Genomic DNA, 16756 nt, shown 5'->3' on the forward strand with positions numbered 1-16756 from the left:
TCCTAGGTCTTGTAATCAATAACGCTTGCTGGGAAGGCATGTTGGCCTTGTAGGCCACGTGTATTTTTGCATTTTTCTCTTTTTGTTTTCCTTTCCTTATGTCTTTTCCCTTCCTTTTAGCTTTGTATATTCTTTTCATTCCTAACCTTTCTTTCCATAGGCTTTGTACCTATGGGGTCGGGTGCTAAAGGACTGATTTAGGATAAAAGTTCTAAGTTCCAAAGCTTTTCCCGTTCAGAAGCTGGTCAATAATGAAATGGCCATGACATGGAAAAAGTTAATTACCGTGTTTTGGGGTAAAGAGCTTTTATGTTTCCAAACACCTGAAGGGTTCATGTGGCTGAGTTTCAGCAGGGCTAGGGAGCTGGAACCACATCACTGCACCGTCCCATGCATCACTTTGGTGCGTGTTTGACTGTCTTCAACACAAACTGACCCTAAAGAGCAAGGCACAGTTTAGAAGAGCAAGGCACAGTTTAGAAAATCAAGGCAGTGGTTCCACGTGCCGTGAGGGCCACTGCTATAGGTTGGGGTTGCTCCTGGTGTGACAGCCCTGCCCCTGGTTTTCTGGAAGGGATCACACGCACATTCCCGCTGGGTCTTGCAGCATCCCTCACGCTGCATTGTACCCATTCCCGTTCACAAAACATTGCTCCCTGATACGTTCGTTATCATCAGCGGGCAAATCTGGGATGGCCTGGGAGAGGGTTAACGTGTGCTGCAGGCTGCGGCTCGCCCCAGCTCATCCCACTGCGGGTGCCCCAGCCCTTTCTCCCCCCCCCCCATCTGGCTCCCATTCTCTCGCTCTCTGCCAAGCCGTTTCAGCGCTCTTAACTGGGAACAAAACTAACCTGATAATAAAAAGTCTTTCTTATTTTTTTTTCCCCTTTCTTTCTGGGAAAAGAAGCTCAGCCGTGCTGACACGGCTCAGCACGGTGGATGGAGTCGGGGCAGGGTGTGCAGCTGGATGTAAGGGGGCAGCAGCTCCAGCTGGAGCCTTAGCACCCACGGAGCCCCAGGAGGCTGTTTTGGGAGGGCCGGGAAGGTGAGCCTGCTGCAGCAAGCTTAATTCGCATTCGTGACAAGAAGGGGAAAAAGCAGTCTGCGTTCCCTGTCACTGCTCTCTTGGTCTGCTACAGCAGGGTTGTATGGTGGGCCTTCCTCTGCTCCACGAGGAGCCATGCATGGCCTCTTCGGCGGGAGCCACGTGGCACGTTTGCCTCCCCAAGGGCCCCTGTGACCTGGTCAGAGGGGGGACAGCGCCGTTCCCTCCTCCCCATCTTCACATCCATCCCTCCTGTGGGGCAGCACGGGGCAGGCTGAGCTGTCGCGTTGGGCTCTGCAGATCCGAGCTACGAACGCTTTTGCTGTTTACGAAAGGGATTAGGCTGGCGTAGAGAGCAAACAGCCGTAGCCGGGAACACACCAGTCGTCACAAACACCTTAATTGCCTTCAGCTAGCCGGGAGGCAGCTACTTCCAGCCTTAGTAACACAGGCACGGCAAAGGCTTACCCATCAACAACGGGCTGGCCCTCCCCGTGCCCCGAGCAGGCATATGCTCATGTCTATCCCAATGTTTTGGGGTTTACCAGCAGTGAAAGGTACTTTGAAGAGGTTCATGTTTATGTGCTGTAACGTTTCCTTGCACCTTTCCATGAAGCTCATGGCTCTTCATAAGCTACTGGGCAACACACAAATTGTGGTACTTCACGGGGAGCTGTCTATAGAAATTGTGCCAGGTCAGTTTTAGCAGAATTACAATTTTATTTAGTTACACTTCGCTATCTAAGCAAATATTGACATACCGCTACAGAAGGGTTAGACGGTTGCCTTACTCTGAGGCTCCTTTCACATCCCTCTTACTCCCGTTTCTCTAGCAGGCAGAACAAAACCGGCCCCTCGCAAAATAAACCGACCTTTGTTAGCTGACAGTTTTATGGAAGCAGGAGGCCTTTGTGTGTGTGGTTGTGGTACTCGTGCTCGGCGCCGCGATCTTGGATCACCACCTGCTGTCTGCTGACAGAACTCACCCTAAATCCCGGTTGCAGAGCCACGTCGCTTCTGGTTGGGGCTTCCCCCCCCTCTGTGAGGTGCCGCCACGCGTGCTTGCTTACTGCTCGTCTGCCTAGCTGTTCGTTAATTAAGTTAACGCCACATCACCTCTTGGAGTTGCGTCCCCGTTCGCGGGGGGGGGGTTAACTGCCTTAGCTAAATTGGTTTTCAAACAAAACGCGGGCTGAGCTGTGTAGGCCAAACCCCCACGCGAAGGAGGGAAGCTGGCACCTCGAGGACAAGGCCTTAGCTCTGTGGGGCTGAGCGCAGGGCCCTGAGCTGGGAACCCGGGCTGATGTCTGTATCCTCCGTCCCTTTGGTGCCCTGCGTGGTGTGAGCTGATGGGGCAGGTGTCAGAGCTCGGCCCCCGGGAGCTGCTCTGAACCCTGCAGATAAGTGCTTTCTGTGGGAGCAGGGGAGCTGAGGCTGCCATCTACCTTGCAGCTGAAGGAAGGGTCTGTCTGCTCCTGAACAATTAGGTTCATTTCATCCTATCACACAAGTCGCTAGTAGCTGTAGTTGATGGGGGAATGTTGCTGGGCTTTCTCCATCCTGCGATGGCATCTGTGCATGCGTTTGGGAACGGTGACCGCTCTTTGGCATAGCCATCTCGGTCTGTCCGTGTTGAGTCGCGACGTGGGGAACTTCATGAGTTAAACCGGGCAGGAGTGGCGATGCAGTGAGGTATGTTGTCGAGACAGGACAGACCAAATACTTTCAGCTCAGCTCTTCTGGTTGCTTCTCCCCCCCTGCATACCTTCACCAAGGGTTTTCTCGCTGCTCGTTAGACCTCCTGGGAAGTGGGAAAAGCAACGCATCTGACTGCAGGACTTTCCCTTGAGGGTTGGTGGTAGGGAAAGGAGTTCAGGTTCTGTGTTTGAAGATAAATGGGATTTTTTTTTTTGTTAGTTCTTGAAAATATGAAGTGTTGGGTAAATGTTGAAATTAGGTAGAGTAACAGAAGAGGAGGATATCAGTATGCCATGAAACCTGCAGAGAACACCTCAGGAGTTCTTCTTTGTAGACAGTAGTGGAGACAGGACAAGTAATTTTAAAGCACTGAAGGAAATTAAAATAAAAAAAAATTAGACGGGAAATGTGTACGTAATCATATCAAGAGAAAATAATTTGAGATCCAGATACTCCTTCGGATGATGAAACCTGGACAAGCATAATAGTGATAGATCTACAGATAACCTGAGACATTAAATTAAAGATACATTTGTAATAAAAAATATGATTTCTGCATGTTAGTAAGATTACTAAAAACCGAAGTGACAATGGTATTAAAACATTGCATTCTGTACCAAAAATTCCTTATATAAAAATCTTAGGAAGGTCAGAGAGAAGTAATAAATAAAGTTGCCAGGTTATTTTGGCTTGTGAGATGTGATTAAGCTCCAAATAAATATGTATTATCAAAACACCATGAGAAGCAGGAGAGAGAGATAGCATTTTTCATCCTTCAAACATTTGTAGATAATTGAAGAAGGGAGAGAAAATATTTAAAAGGTTGAAATGCATTTAAACCAGAAGGAGCAGTATTAACGGGGGGGGGGGGTGGTGGGGGGTGGAAATGTTGAGAATAAGACGATACAAGGTTTATGGGCTGGCATTTTAAGTAGCCTAGGAGTGAGATTAAACAAAACGCTAGAGTATGTCCTTCAGGGAGCAACTCTGCACTGTTGAGAAGATGGCATAATAGGTTTTGTTGGTGGCTAATTAGCATTCTCTTCCTCCTATCAGGGATACCACCAGATTGTGAATCTGGTTTGTTCGAAGAAAATTAGTAATAGTTTCTGCTACAGCATCTTTCCTGGGGTTATCTTACCAATTTTTGAAATTAAAAAAAAAAAATCAGTTTCATGTTTAGCTCCACTGTTAAACAAAAGAAATGGGCTGACAACGTGAGCTGTATGGAAACAGGCAGGAGGCTGGATGTAACGAAACGTGGTGAGCAGAGAGCTTAGAGAGACGGCAACGTGGAGCTGGAGCTCGCCCTGCAGATCTCCAGCGGGGTTGAGGCTCTCAGCAGCCCCACACCACTAAAACTCGGAATGACGGCAGAGTGAGCACAAGCAGAGGGAGCAGTCCTCGTTTTGGGGCAAAAACCCACTCCTTTGGAAAACACGCTCCCTGTGTGAGAAGCCACCACGTGCGTGCTGGGGAGGAGGAGAGGGCAGGGCGCTCGGGGCCAACGCGGAGCCTTGGCCCACACCGAACAAGGGGTGGTTTCATTAACTTGAGCCCAGCCACCCAGAGGCTCGCTGCCTGCGTGAAGGCAGCGCTCTGCAGCCTAATCTGAGGGAGACAAAGCCAGGCTACCGTGAGGCCCTGGGGCGGCAGGCCGGGTACGCCGATGTCCGAGCAGATTTGGGACTCGGACAACATCTGAATGAGCTGGTGCTGGCCAGAGGCATGCCGTCATCGTGCCCTTTGCCAGGAAGGGAAAGTCCCAGGTAGCCTGATAAAGGGACTGGGAGGTTTGTCCAGCTGCAGCGGAGGCCCCGCAGTCCCGGCACACTCTCTGCTGAAGGCTGCTCGGTAATTCCCCCTCTGCCTCTCCCGTCTGCAGGACAAGCTCCTTTCCCCTTTTCCTCCATTGATTGAAGCTTGCTGGTGTCAGAATAGGCTCAAGTACCTCTGGGCTTTGTGGGGGAGGACCTGGGGCTGGAACAGCAGCCAAAATTTAAAATCAGGATTAGTCTGTTGACACGCACATAAATCAAACAGCCACGCTATCATAAATCTTCTCCGTGGATTTCGCTGCTGTGGCGGTGAAAGCGTTAGGAGCGGTGCGGCAGGCTGGGCCTCCTAGGGTTGGGTTTCAGTGCCAAGGCTGTTCTCCTTCACCCCAGGGGGCTCGGGAAGGTCGCCCCAGCTCCCCCCTCTGCCCTCCGCGAGAACCCTGTGGTGGCTGCAACCTGCAGGCTTTGGCCTTTGCTCCTGGTGGGCTTGCAGGCACGCTTAAGACAAGGTAGGGTGGGACATCCGCTGCCTCTTGGGGATGCAGGGCAGCGCTAAAAGCTGGACCCGTGCTCTGTACCCAGAGTGAGAGCGAGGGAAGAGGCTGCTGCACAGATGGGTGCCCAGATGCGTGCTTCTTTACTCTCACTGCAACACAAGGGAGGAGAGTGTGCCCTCGGGCACACCCTGTGCTCGAGTGCAGGGCTGCGAAGGTCAGGCTGGAGGAGATGGACTCAGATATGGTGCTTTTAAGGGATATTAAAAGTTAGCGCCTCTGTGTCCTTAGCAATCGGTATCTGTGTTTTCCTTAGCGAGTAATGCCTTACTGTGCGCAAAACATTTTGTGAGATTACAGGGGCGTGCAAATTGCAAGCCCGATAGCGTTCTCCATATGTCACCCAGCAGCGAGAAAGTTGCCCAAAAGAGATTAAAAACCGGTGTCGTAGTTCGGAGGAGCAAGGCGTGCTCTTTTTGATAGAGAAGATAATAGGAGACGGTGCAGTATTACAGCGGCAGTGGGTGGGATGTTTACATGGACTGTGCGGAGCGTGTTTGTGGATAACTTCTCAGGGTGATGTTTCCATCTGTCTTTCATGGTGTAGTAAAGCCGCCTTCTGCTTTCCCCTTTCTCCAGGGTAACCAGGAGCCAGCAGCAACTCCTGATGCAATGGTGCAGCCATTCACCACAATCCCATTTCCGCCACCCCCACAGAACGGGATTCCCACAGAGTACGGGGTGCCACACACTCAGGACTATGCAGGCCAGACCAGCGAGCACAATCTGACGCTCTACGGAAGCACGCAGCCGCATGGAGAGCAGAGCACGACCACGGCCAGCACGCAGAACGGATCTCTCGCAGTAAGTGCCTGGGGCAGGGTCGCAGGACTCTCCGGCCAGGGTGGTGCTTCTGGAAGAGGCAGCCGCGGAGTAGGTGGCTGACTGCTTCTGAAGCACGCAGCACGTCAGTGGTGGGCTTGGAAAGGAGACAATCGCAAAAGGCCGGAGGTTCTGATGATCCGTTGCTATCTTCTTGTCTTTCCCCTTGTTCATGTTCTTCTTCTTATAAATAGGTCTCTGCAAAGAGGAGTCATACCTGAGAATCGTGGTGTTTCACCATGGTGGCGTTGTCCAAAGACGGTCCTTTCTAAAAGGATTAGTTACGTGGAGTCAGTTGGCAAGTGGTTCAAATGAACGTGATGGTGGCAAATTCTGGAAGGTTGACAGTACAGAGGATTAGAGAGAGCACATGTATTGTAGGTGTAATCCCAGTATATTTCTGCTTTCAGGAAGCTAACAGAGTAGAAAAACACTTTTCTTTGACTTTCTCAAGATGGCAGGAAGCTTCAGGGGCAAAGATAGGAGAGGACCTCTCAGCTACTAGGCTTCCATTTACCAAATGAAGATTTTCACCTTCTTAGTTTTTTTTGCTTTCTTCTTCCCATGGCCTGGAACTGGCACTGGGCAACATGCTGGCAGATTATCCCAGGAAAAGCTTTATCCACCCCTTAAGCCACTTGTTAAGACTTAACTTCCTAATAAAGAGCCTTATGGTGAGAGCCTTCGGTGCTCAGGGGCGGATTTAATCTGTTAATGCTTTCAGTTTTGCTTGTAGTTGGGTGTTTGGCTCACAGAGATTATTTTTCCCCCTGTAAGTACAGAGTGAATTTAGTGCCAATGATGGGAAGAACCGATAGTGCCAGCTCAAGTGTGCACGGTTCCCAGCGTGTGGCTCTGCCCTTTCTGCACTGGACAGTGGCTGCACGGTTGACAACGCAGGTTTTGACTTTGATAAGGTCCCTTTGAGTTCATCCTGGCAACGCCACAACTTCGATGTCTCGGAGAAGAAAAGAGTACAAGCCCGGGAAAGCACGTTGGCAGTGCATAAAAGTAACTTCAGCCTAAGGCAAGCGTAAATGTAGAGAGGGAGAGATCAGGCTGGAAATAAAACTGAAGGCTGATGCAGCGTGCAGAAATGAAAGTCATCATTTCAGTACCAGACAGCCTTACGTCCTTCCAGCCCGTAAGATCTGGGCTGCCCGTCTCCACCCAGCAGCTAGGTTGACCAGAAGGACGGAAACGGGGGGCAAAACGCGGCGGCGTCTTTCCCCCCCTGTATTTTTGCTGCTCCCATCTTTGCCCAGAGCTTGAGAAGCGTTTCTTTCTAACGGCAGCGCTGTGAGCCCTGACCCCGGCCGTAAGCTCTTGCCAAACCTCCCTCTGCTCTTCCATATTAGGAGCCATCCCCAGGGCGCTGCAGGGCCGAGCTCTGCCTTTCGTCAGCGTGCGCCGGCTCCGTGGAGCCCGCCGCGTGTGCGCGCTGCCAGGGCAGTGCAGGGCAGGGTGGCACGGCGCAGTGCGGTGCGTCGCGGCGCATCACGGCACGGCTCAGCTCGCCAGCCGGGGAAGGGAGAAGAGCAGCCCGTGTGTGTGGGAGGGAGTGTTGCTGGGAGACTGCAGGGAGAAGGTGGTGTTGCCGGGAGGGAGCGTGACTGGGAGAGGTTATGCGAGAAACAGGCAGGGGAGGCGCGCAGCCGTCGTGCTGGCTGCCGGGAGCGGGTGGGCACGTCTGGTCCGAGCGTTTAACGCGGTTAAGGATGCGCAGGACGAGCGTGCAAAGGCGGGCTCGCAGACCGCAGCTGGCCAGGAAAGGGTAAGGGTGCAGCCTGGCTCTTGCTGCTACGGCTGGGACTGAGAGCATCCCAGATGGTGGCACGTGAAGACGTCCAGGGGGAGAGGCAAGGCGCCTCGCATGGGCATTCCCACACTTTACACGCATCGCGTTTTGGATCTTCTGGGTCCCTTTATCTGTTCTGTACAGGAATCCTACTGTATCGAGTTACTTTGATTCTGTGGGGTGCCTTGGGATGTAATTGCTCGCAACTTTTCTTTCTCAGTACGCTGATTAATGATGTAGTAACTAGGGGAAGGAAGAAGGCTCAGCAGTTGCTCAAGCTGAAGCATGCTGTTAAAATACAGCAGCACAGGATGGCTGTTTCATCTCGAACATCAACGTCAAGCATCTCGGCTATCCCGTATGCTGGTTATCGCTTGCTTGACACACACATCCAATCCACACGAGCTAGGCTGCTGTGCTTTAAGGCGCCTTTTCCCTTCACCATTTTGTTGTCTCGCTTAAATGACAGCGCTAACTTTAACATAGTAAAAGCTCGTTGCAGGTGATACATGATCCTCCCCTCCCGTTATTGCGACTGACAAGCGCAGCTGCTGTCATGTGCGCGAAGGCGATACCCCAGACTGAATAGCTGGTGGATTTTTTAGCTGCTGACTTGAGGCCTGTGCTCCCATGGGATAACTCAGAAATTCCTTTGGCCAGGCGGATTAGGTCCCTCCTCGCATTTAAGAACAAGGCCTCTGCTGCTGCCCGGCTGGCAGGAGAGAGTGGGATAGCAAAAGCTGTGCTCAGATGGCGTGGGTTTCTGCCTTTTCAGGCTGGTAGCGTTTAGGGGGAATGCAAAAGTAACAGAACATGAGGTAGCTTAAAAATCCCTCATGGAAAGGGGAATTTCATCTGGTTGGTATCAGGTTATGCAGCGGTGTGATGGGGTCTGCAGTGGGGCCCGTAACACAGGGTGGGAGCACCTTTTCATAGGAACTTGGCTGGATCCCATGGAAAAGTCAGACTGAATGGCTTGAGATTAGCAACGGTGTCTGCCGAGTTAATACACAGTGATCTGGAAGGCTGAGTCCCAAATAAACCTTGGGAGTCAAAGTCCGTGCCTTCCTCAGTGCTCCCCTGGGCTGTGTAAAACCCCCAGGCGAAGGGGAATGGCTGGTTGGTGTCGTCAGCTGAGGGTGAGCTCGGTTCTGGAGCCCTGAGTGTGGTGGAAAGCATTCCGAGCTCTCGGGGCTGGGGTATGGAAAAGGAACGGGCACATAGGTGGCGTAATACAAACAGCTTAATATTTTGGAATCTTTTTATTTTAGGATCAGGCCTCATCCGTGGGGCTTTGTTTCTCGTCTGGCATGTGGGTCTCCCGGTCGTCATCTCGGAGCATCTGTCCTTTCTCTTGATACTGTCCCAAAGCACAGCTGAAAGACCTGCCTTAAAAATAGACTGAGGTGTAGCGGACCATATTTGGCCTACTCGCTCTGCCCGTTGCGGCCCGTCTCTTAAACTGTTGATGCTCTGCATTTCACTTTTTATAGTGCCGGGTCGCCTGGCTTCTTCCCCCTTCTTGGTTTACATTAGTGTGCTTCTTTCTCCCCGATGGAGACGCCCGGCGCAGACAGCTCCAAGGGGAGATGCCGATGAGGCTGCGGTTCCTCTGGCAGCTGATCTGATCTGAAGGTGCACCGCTGTCAGAAAGGAGAGATCTGGCTCCGAGCACTCCTATTTTCTGGCTCTGGCGTTCCTTACGTGAGCCACTTTAATTCACTGACCTGGCAGAAAGCTGTCTGATTCTTTTGCTGGGTTAATGAATTAGAGGGGCTCTTGGAGGACTCCAGCAAATGCTGTTGTCCCAAGGTGAGCGCACGGAGCGCGTGGCCAGGAGCCGAGAGCAATTGTCAGCTCGCTGCAGCTCCCGGTACTCTACCCACAGAGGGGAGATTAATCATCCGCTGAACTAAAAAAGCTTGCTTGATAGTAAATGCAATGCACTTAATACTGTGAGCTGATTATTCAACTCGTTTCTCTTGTTAATGTCAGAGGGAAGAATTTGTGTGTCTATATAAATTACCGAATGCAGCTGGAGCTATGGAAGTAGAGGAGTAAGTTTATGTAAATTACTTTGCACGAAAATGGCAGGTGCTGTCGCCTTGGTGTTATGTTGTCGTGAACCAATATAAAGCATTATTTAATTACAGAGCAGCGTGTCTCTAGGCATTTTGACGTGCCATACCGAAGCATATTTAACTCATCTGCTGCACCATAAAGGGCTACAGACTTCCAGATTCCTTAAAGAAGACACATCTGTGGTGGGGGACCCCTGCTTATCACGTTCAGAAGCAGGAGGGGGAAGCTGCTCGGTCATCTGGCTGTGGCCCAGGCATCTAATAAGGGTTTAGAAGGAAGGGAGCCAACAGCACCACAGGGCTTCCTCAACTTACTTTTGCAATGCGTGGATGATGTTAAAAGGATGACTTTCCCTTGGGTATTTCTTTGCCTAGTCTGAGATAGCAGAATTTTCCTCTGTAATTATTTTTCATCACTTCGGTAATTAAAGCATTTGCTCATGTAAGGTATTTCAGGTGAGGAATATGTTTAATGAATATCCTTGCTTATCTTTTGATACTGCTGAGCAGGTAGATGTGAGGAGGAACCAGCTCCAAAGAAGTACGTAGCTGCTGATTGTTTAGATACAGCAGCTTGGAAATCACTGTCTTGGGGTAGCAAACTCTGACATCTAACATCAGAAATTTGCTTTGAGGATGAGGCGGATTATTTTGCTTGTCGGCACTTCCAGACTCATGTCTAGTGAGGCAGGTTTAAAAATGATTTCAAAAGAGAAATAGGGAATAAATCAGAAAATACCATTGTGTTAGAGGATACAGCTGTGGTAGTTCTGCATTTCTCTCAAAGGTTAGAGCAGATCTTGAAGTAGTACGGAGAAGGATAATAGTGATGATGAAAAGGATGTAGCAGGTTCTTTATGAGAAGAAATGAAATCTTCAGAGGAGAAGAGCTGACAGATAAGTGAAGGAATATGATGTATATGGAATATTGAGAGGTATGGGAAACAAAATAGGGAACTTTCCCATTTTCACTTACTAGGATGCAAACATGGAATAAGTGGCATGCATCAAAACAAAACCAAAAAAACGCAACCCCAAAACACAAAACCAGAAAACCATTTTGTTGTTGTTTTTTTTTTTCCCCTCCATATAATGAAGATTTTAACTGTGGAAATCTTGTACACAGGATGCTTTGGAAGTTGAGAGTATAAACAGGCTCATAAAACTCACTAAACGTTTCACGGGCAATAGGTTCATTGCCAGCGAGCAGCTCGGAAGAGGACATGAACCGGCTCAATTTTCTGGAGGCTGGGAGGCTGGAGGAACATCACTGAGCGTTTGCCCTGTGTGGCCAGGTGGTCTTTGCCTTTAATAAGGAAAGGGGACAAAAAGACTAAGTTTTAGCGTGTCTGAAAACAGGTACCTAACAGTCAGAAGAAATATGCCCTAAACTAATCTAGCTATTGGAAACAGTTAAAAGCCCAGAGAAGTGGTTTGGTACATCCTTAGCCATTTTTTGTGAAGCTTTTGGCATACAAAGCACTTGGGCACATTGTTAGTTGTGCCTGTACCGTAGCCCAGTTTTTTTATGTAACCATGCTTGGCATCTCTGAAAAATCAAGTGCATGGATACAACACTAAAATAAAATTTGCAGCTGTTGAAAGGTGATCGTTATCCCTGTGTTGTGCTGTGTGATAAGCAAGCGTAGTGTAAGCAGCACAAGCTCCTGTGCCCTTTGCTCTCAGGTGTATGGATCCGTGCTACTCTGGTGGGGTGCGTGGTGAGGCAGGAGAGGGGTTTTGTGCCCCAAATCCAATTCTTCACTCATTTTTCCACCAAACCTGCTTAGTGGGTATCTATTGATGGATGACTGGTTGTTTTGACACGGGCTTTTCACTGGCAAGTGCAGAGATCTTCTATTATCACTGCACTCCTTGGCAGTGGGCAGGTTGCCTTCTGCCAGCCCCAGTTTTCAGTCCTCGTCTCCACACAGATCGTCAAGGTCTTGATCAAATCAAGGTTGTTTTTACCTTTTTTTATGGACCTGACACTGGTCTAGAAGCAGTGAGTCTGTCTCCCAGATGCTATGAACTGCCCAGGTCCCCTTTTAAATATAGCTGTTAGTTACAGTTTGTAAATATTTCTTTTTTTGCAGTGGCTTACGGATCTTAACCTCCTCGCTATGATTCACAGCCTTATGGACCACCTGGTTCGTGGGGGAAGAGGACAAGGGGGTTGGTTTATTGTGTGTTTTGTTGTAGTTTTTCGTGCGCGCAGGTACACGTGCACGCCTCCCTTTGCAGCTGCCTGTCGTTGCGTGGCGTTTTCTTCGCTGCTGGCGGGTGCAAGGAAGTGGCACAGGGGCACAGCGAGCAAGTGGTTGAGTGAAGCAAATACCGTGCGTGTGCTGAGCTCCGATCCATTTCCCGGTGACCTTGAACAGCTCAGAGCTTGTGTGTGCAGGCGTGAATGGCATTATCGCTGCGTAAGTGTGTGTTACCTGGACTACGGCGAGGAGGTAGCGGGGATCCGATGCTGTTTTCAGACGCGGGGTCTTTGCCCCGGTCGCAAGCACCGAGACCCAGGGGACAGCCGTCAGCTCCCTTCGGCGCTGTCATAGCGAAGGGAGGAGGTCGGCCCTGAGCTGCGAGGTGCTGACGTGAGGCCAGAAAAAAGGAGCTGGAACTGGCATGGAGAGGAGATGGGGTCGGGGTGAGGAGCAGGCGCGCGGTGAATCGCGGGCTTTTATCATCGGGCTCGGGCAGGGCAGCGCTTTGCCAGTCTCCATTATGTGCTGCCGGAGAACAGGCTCCAGGCCCTTCCTTTCATCTCCTTCCTAATGAGTTGAGACAAGGAATAACTATAAAAGGAAGAGGGGAAAAAAAAAAAAAGGGCAGCAATACCTGAAGAGACTATTTCTTTCATTTATGTTGTAGCTGAACATGTGGCAGTGGACAAACGTATTGAGCTCATGTTATAGTAGCTGAAAGTTCAGAGCTTACCGTAGGGCCCTGGATGCTGGAAATGAGGGAGCTGCAGCATCCAGGGAGAGAGAAGGCATTTAATGTTCAACTACTGCTGAAAAATCAGGAAATGTGGAAGGCAGCACAACATCCAGGGAGTGTTAGCGTAGTCAGAAAGGTAAGATTGGGCTGAGCCCCCCCCGTTCTTTCTTTTACTTCTCCAGTTTGAAGCCTTTGTCTTATTGTACACGTCTCACATGCTGGAAAACTGACTCCCGTGTGGCGGCAGCACGCTGCCATATGCAGGAACAGCTGTGAGCGTTTTTGGGCAGGCCACTGTACATGATATATTGCACCCTTGGAAAGAAAGGAGCTCTGCCCTCTGCTCGTGAACAAATGGCTGGGAGAGGAGCGCAAGCCTTTGTCTCCTGTGGAAGCAGCAGATCCAGTCCCGGGCAGCCAATATTTGAATTCAGGGACTAACATGTTTTTGTCGTCACAGTTCAGAATCTCTGCCTTTCCTAATTCCAGCAGGAGACGTGCTGGTGTGTTTGCTTAAGGATGCACCTGTGGGCATTTGCCCACTTGCCAATTCCATGCCACAGCCATAAGGAAACACAGGATTTGGCAAACCGGCTCTCGCAAAGCTCCAGAATGTGCCTGAAAATGGGATGGGGCGAGTTCCCTTTGAGCAGGAGAGTTGATGATTTTGGGGAGTTGTTTTGGAGCACTCACTCCAAAACAGGCATTGTGTGCAGTGATGGATGGGCTACCCCTGTGTTTTGTCCTGCTTGGACGGATTTGCCCTGAGGAGCAAAGGACTCTGATGGAGTAATAAAAATAAAACCACCAAATAGCATGGTGTGATTTAATCACAAGCCAGCTGCATCGATTCTTCCCCTAGGGTGCACTCTGTGTGTTTGGAGATGCATTTTGTCATCGGGGTGAGGCTAGAAGACAGGGAATTTAGGGAGGGGGGGCAACTTTTTTGATATGATCAAAGGGAAGTTTGTGAGGTGGTTCTTGAAAATTTGATATCGGGGGGGGATGAATCTTAGCCAAATAAAAAAATCTTCATCCTGCTATGCTTCTCTCGAGACTTGAGTGGCTCTGGGGAGTAGAGATAATTGCAGGGCAATATCTCTGTTCTTCCTATCACAGCTTAATTTATATTAATCAGATCAAACATGTTTTGTGCTGCCTGCACTGCCCTACTAAAATAAAATGGAAAGCTGCCGCTGCTTTGCTCAGCACGACAAGGCCCCGGTGCTTACTGTTAGCTGGCTCTTGTGAGTCCTTTATAAGCAGCGTGCAAGTTCAAGGTCATATCTGAGAGGGATGTTTCTGGCCAGAAGAAGCTCTTGATGTTGCCAGTTCGGTTTATCTGTGGAGGGAGGTTTCTTTCCAAACATTCACGAAGCGTTGTATATCAAATGAGGTGCAGAGCAGCCTGCCATGCCCAGCCGGTGGCTGGGGAGTCAGCGTGGGCAACTCCCCTGAGACTTCTTCCTGTCTTTGGTAGACAATTTATGTATATAAAAAATAAAAAGAGCACCCCCAAACCAAATCAGCCCCCCTACTCTTCAATCGTAAGTTTTAAGGCCTGCATATGTTCTTGAAGGTGCCTTGAAAAGCTGACTAGCAGTTGTGCAGTCCTTGCCTTCTCATAGAACTTCTTTTCACTCAGTGGGTTAGGGAAGAAGTCAGGTTGGCATCTAAAGAAATGAAATGATGCTTCAAAGTGCATCTTACAAGTGTCAGAGCATTAGTCCTGCGAGGCTGGGGCAAGCAACGGGAGATGGAGGTGGGTGGGTGGGTGCTCTTTGAATGCCTTCACCTGTCTGCTTGCTCTTGGAAAGGGACAGAGCATTAAAACTGACCAGATTAGTCTGTAGCTCTGAGTGCTTGAGGGCATTTTTTTGGACTAAAGTACAAAAAAAAAAACACAATCATTTTCTCATCAAGGCATTTTGCAAACAGGCTGTGGCTTGCCTTTAAGTTTAGTGCCTTGCCTCCGGTATTGCCACTTCTTACTCTAAGCCCAGCATGGGTGGCTGAGGCTCTCTTCCTTTCTTCTTCCCTGCCCATTTTCTCTGTTCTGGCCCACTGACACACCTTCCTGCTGTATGTTTGCTGTGCACAAGTGCCCCAAGCCCACACCTTGCCCTGGCTTTGCTGTGCCAGTCAGTGTTTAGGAACGCCAGAATGAATTCCCTCATTTTGGTTGTGGAGCTGGTAGCAGAAAGTAGCACTTGGAGATTTTATAAACCCAGCAGTGGTAATGATTGTTTCCTGTCCCTGGGCTGACTTTTAAGTGTACTAGAAAAGTTAATCAAAGACATCCGTAAGCTGTTGCTATGTGGATTTTTCCCATTTAATTATAGACCTTCTGGGGTGGTGTTTCTCTGAAGGGAACTTGACAGAGCAGATGCCGTTTTGCCTGGGGATGCATTTCTGGTATTGGCCCGGTGAAGAGCTGCCACTTCAGCTGTGGGATTTTGATGATTGCATGAACATCCTGCCACATGAGATTAGAGTGGCGGTACTACCTCCCAGCTTCAGGATGCGGAAGATCCGCCTCTTCATTAGAGCTTTCATATGGTGGCAGCTGAAGTGAGGAAGAGCAGGGGAAAAGAGAACAATTTAAGAAAACCAAAGGCAAATCTACTAAGCTAAAAGGTGATATGAGGGGAGGGAAGCTGAGATCTTGTTAGTGTTTACTCATGGAAAGAGAGGGGAAGAACAACAGATCGATTGTTAAGCGTTACCGGCTTTATCAAAGTAATTGTCAGGTGTTCAGATACTGCAATCACAAATGTAGTGCTAATACATGAAGAGAGATGGGCAAAGCCTGCAAAAGGAATTTGAATGGTTTCTATTCACAAACACAATTTTGCCTTTCTGATTCCAGCAGACAGAAGGAGGGGCACAGACAGATGGACAGCAATCACAGACACAGAGCAGTGAGAACACCGAGAGCAAATCCACTCCAAAACGGCTTCATGTGTCCAACATTCCCTTCCGCTTTCGAGATCCGGACCTTCGACAGATGTTTGGGGTAAGTTACTGGAGCCATTCAAGGCATGGCAGCTCTCCTTCACCACAGTAGGAACGTGTGGTGCTGGTGTATTCCTGTGGAGGAAAAGCCCTTCTCCTTCTTTTGCCCCTGCCCTGATTTACTCAGCACACTGTAAAATATTTGCAGAAGTAAGGCAATTAGTAGTGTTTACCTCAGTTGGTAAATACACATGAAAACTGTAATTGTGTTGGTCATATCAAGATGTTGGGGTAAGCTAACGATTGGCTTGGAAAAAAAACGAAACAAAACAAAACTTCACCTTATTTCCCAGTGAAGACTAGGATTAAACAGTGACTTAATATATCCCTTGCAAAGCACTGTTTTTCAGTTGCTTAGAAACGTGTTGAAATATTTATGTCTTGATCCTCATGATCCACTTTTGTGATGAAAAATTGCTGCAAGGAATTGGCCAACTAGTAATTGCATATGGAAAAGCTGGTGCAAGTCAGATGGCATTTTGCATCGTGTATGATATGTATTTTGTTTCTTTTGACTGAATAGTTTGTCTCCCCTAATAGTAACCTTCGTATGCTCCTCAATTTATAAACTCTTCCCCGAAGAGTTGGTTCACATGAGTATAGATGGTGACTTGTTCCATATGGACACAGAGATGAGCTGGGTACTTCATGACCTAACCTTCAGGTGAAGTTGGCTGTGTATCATTGTCAGGAGTCTGTGGCTTGTTGGTATGATGCTAGCGTCCTTGGCAGATGATGTGTTTTATAGCCTTTATAAATATTTCTTCTGTATAAACGACTTAAAATGTTGCTGCCTGTTTGAGATACAGTGCAGAGCAATCCGGTCAGGAAAGACCAAAGTAAAGTTTCCTTTAACCATGCTGCTTTGGATCGATGTATACCTTGGTCCTACATGCATAGCCATCTGCTCCCTCAGATTCTGCACTATTTTGTAGTTTCAACTGTTGCATCTCTTTAGGCATTTGTGTGTGTCTATGCATGCACCTGCGCATGTGGGGAGTAGTGTTATGGTGCTGTAA

General features: G+C 49.1%; 1 protein-coding gene across 1 annotated transcript in view; it reads left to right on the top strand.

Annotated features, from left to right (window-relative positions):
* The window catches only part of RBFOX2 (RNA binding fox-1 homolog 2), a 168403-nt gene that overhangs the window by 102739 nt on the left and 48908 nt on the right, over window positions 1–16756 (top strand). Inside the window, 2 exon segments of the mRNA XM_066996780.1 lie at window positions 5655–5879; window positions 15592–15738. Coding sequence (XP_066852881.1) covers window positions 5655–5879; window positions 15592–15738 — 372 coding nt within the window.

The sequence above is a fragment of the Anser cygnoides genome, chromosome 1 (genome assembly GCF_040182565.1).
Source record: "Anser cygnoides isolate HZ-2024a breed goose chromosome 1, Taihu_goose_T2T_genome, whole genome shotgun sequence".
NCBI classification, from domain to species: domain Eukaryota; kingdom Metazoa; phylum Chordata; class Aves; order Anseriformes; family Anatidae; genus Anser; species Anser cygnoides.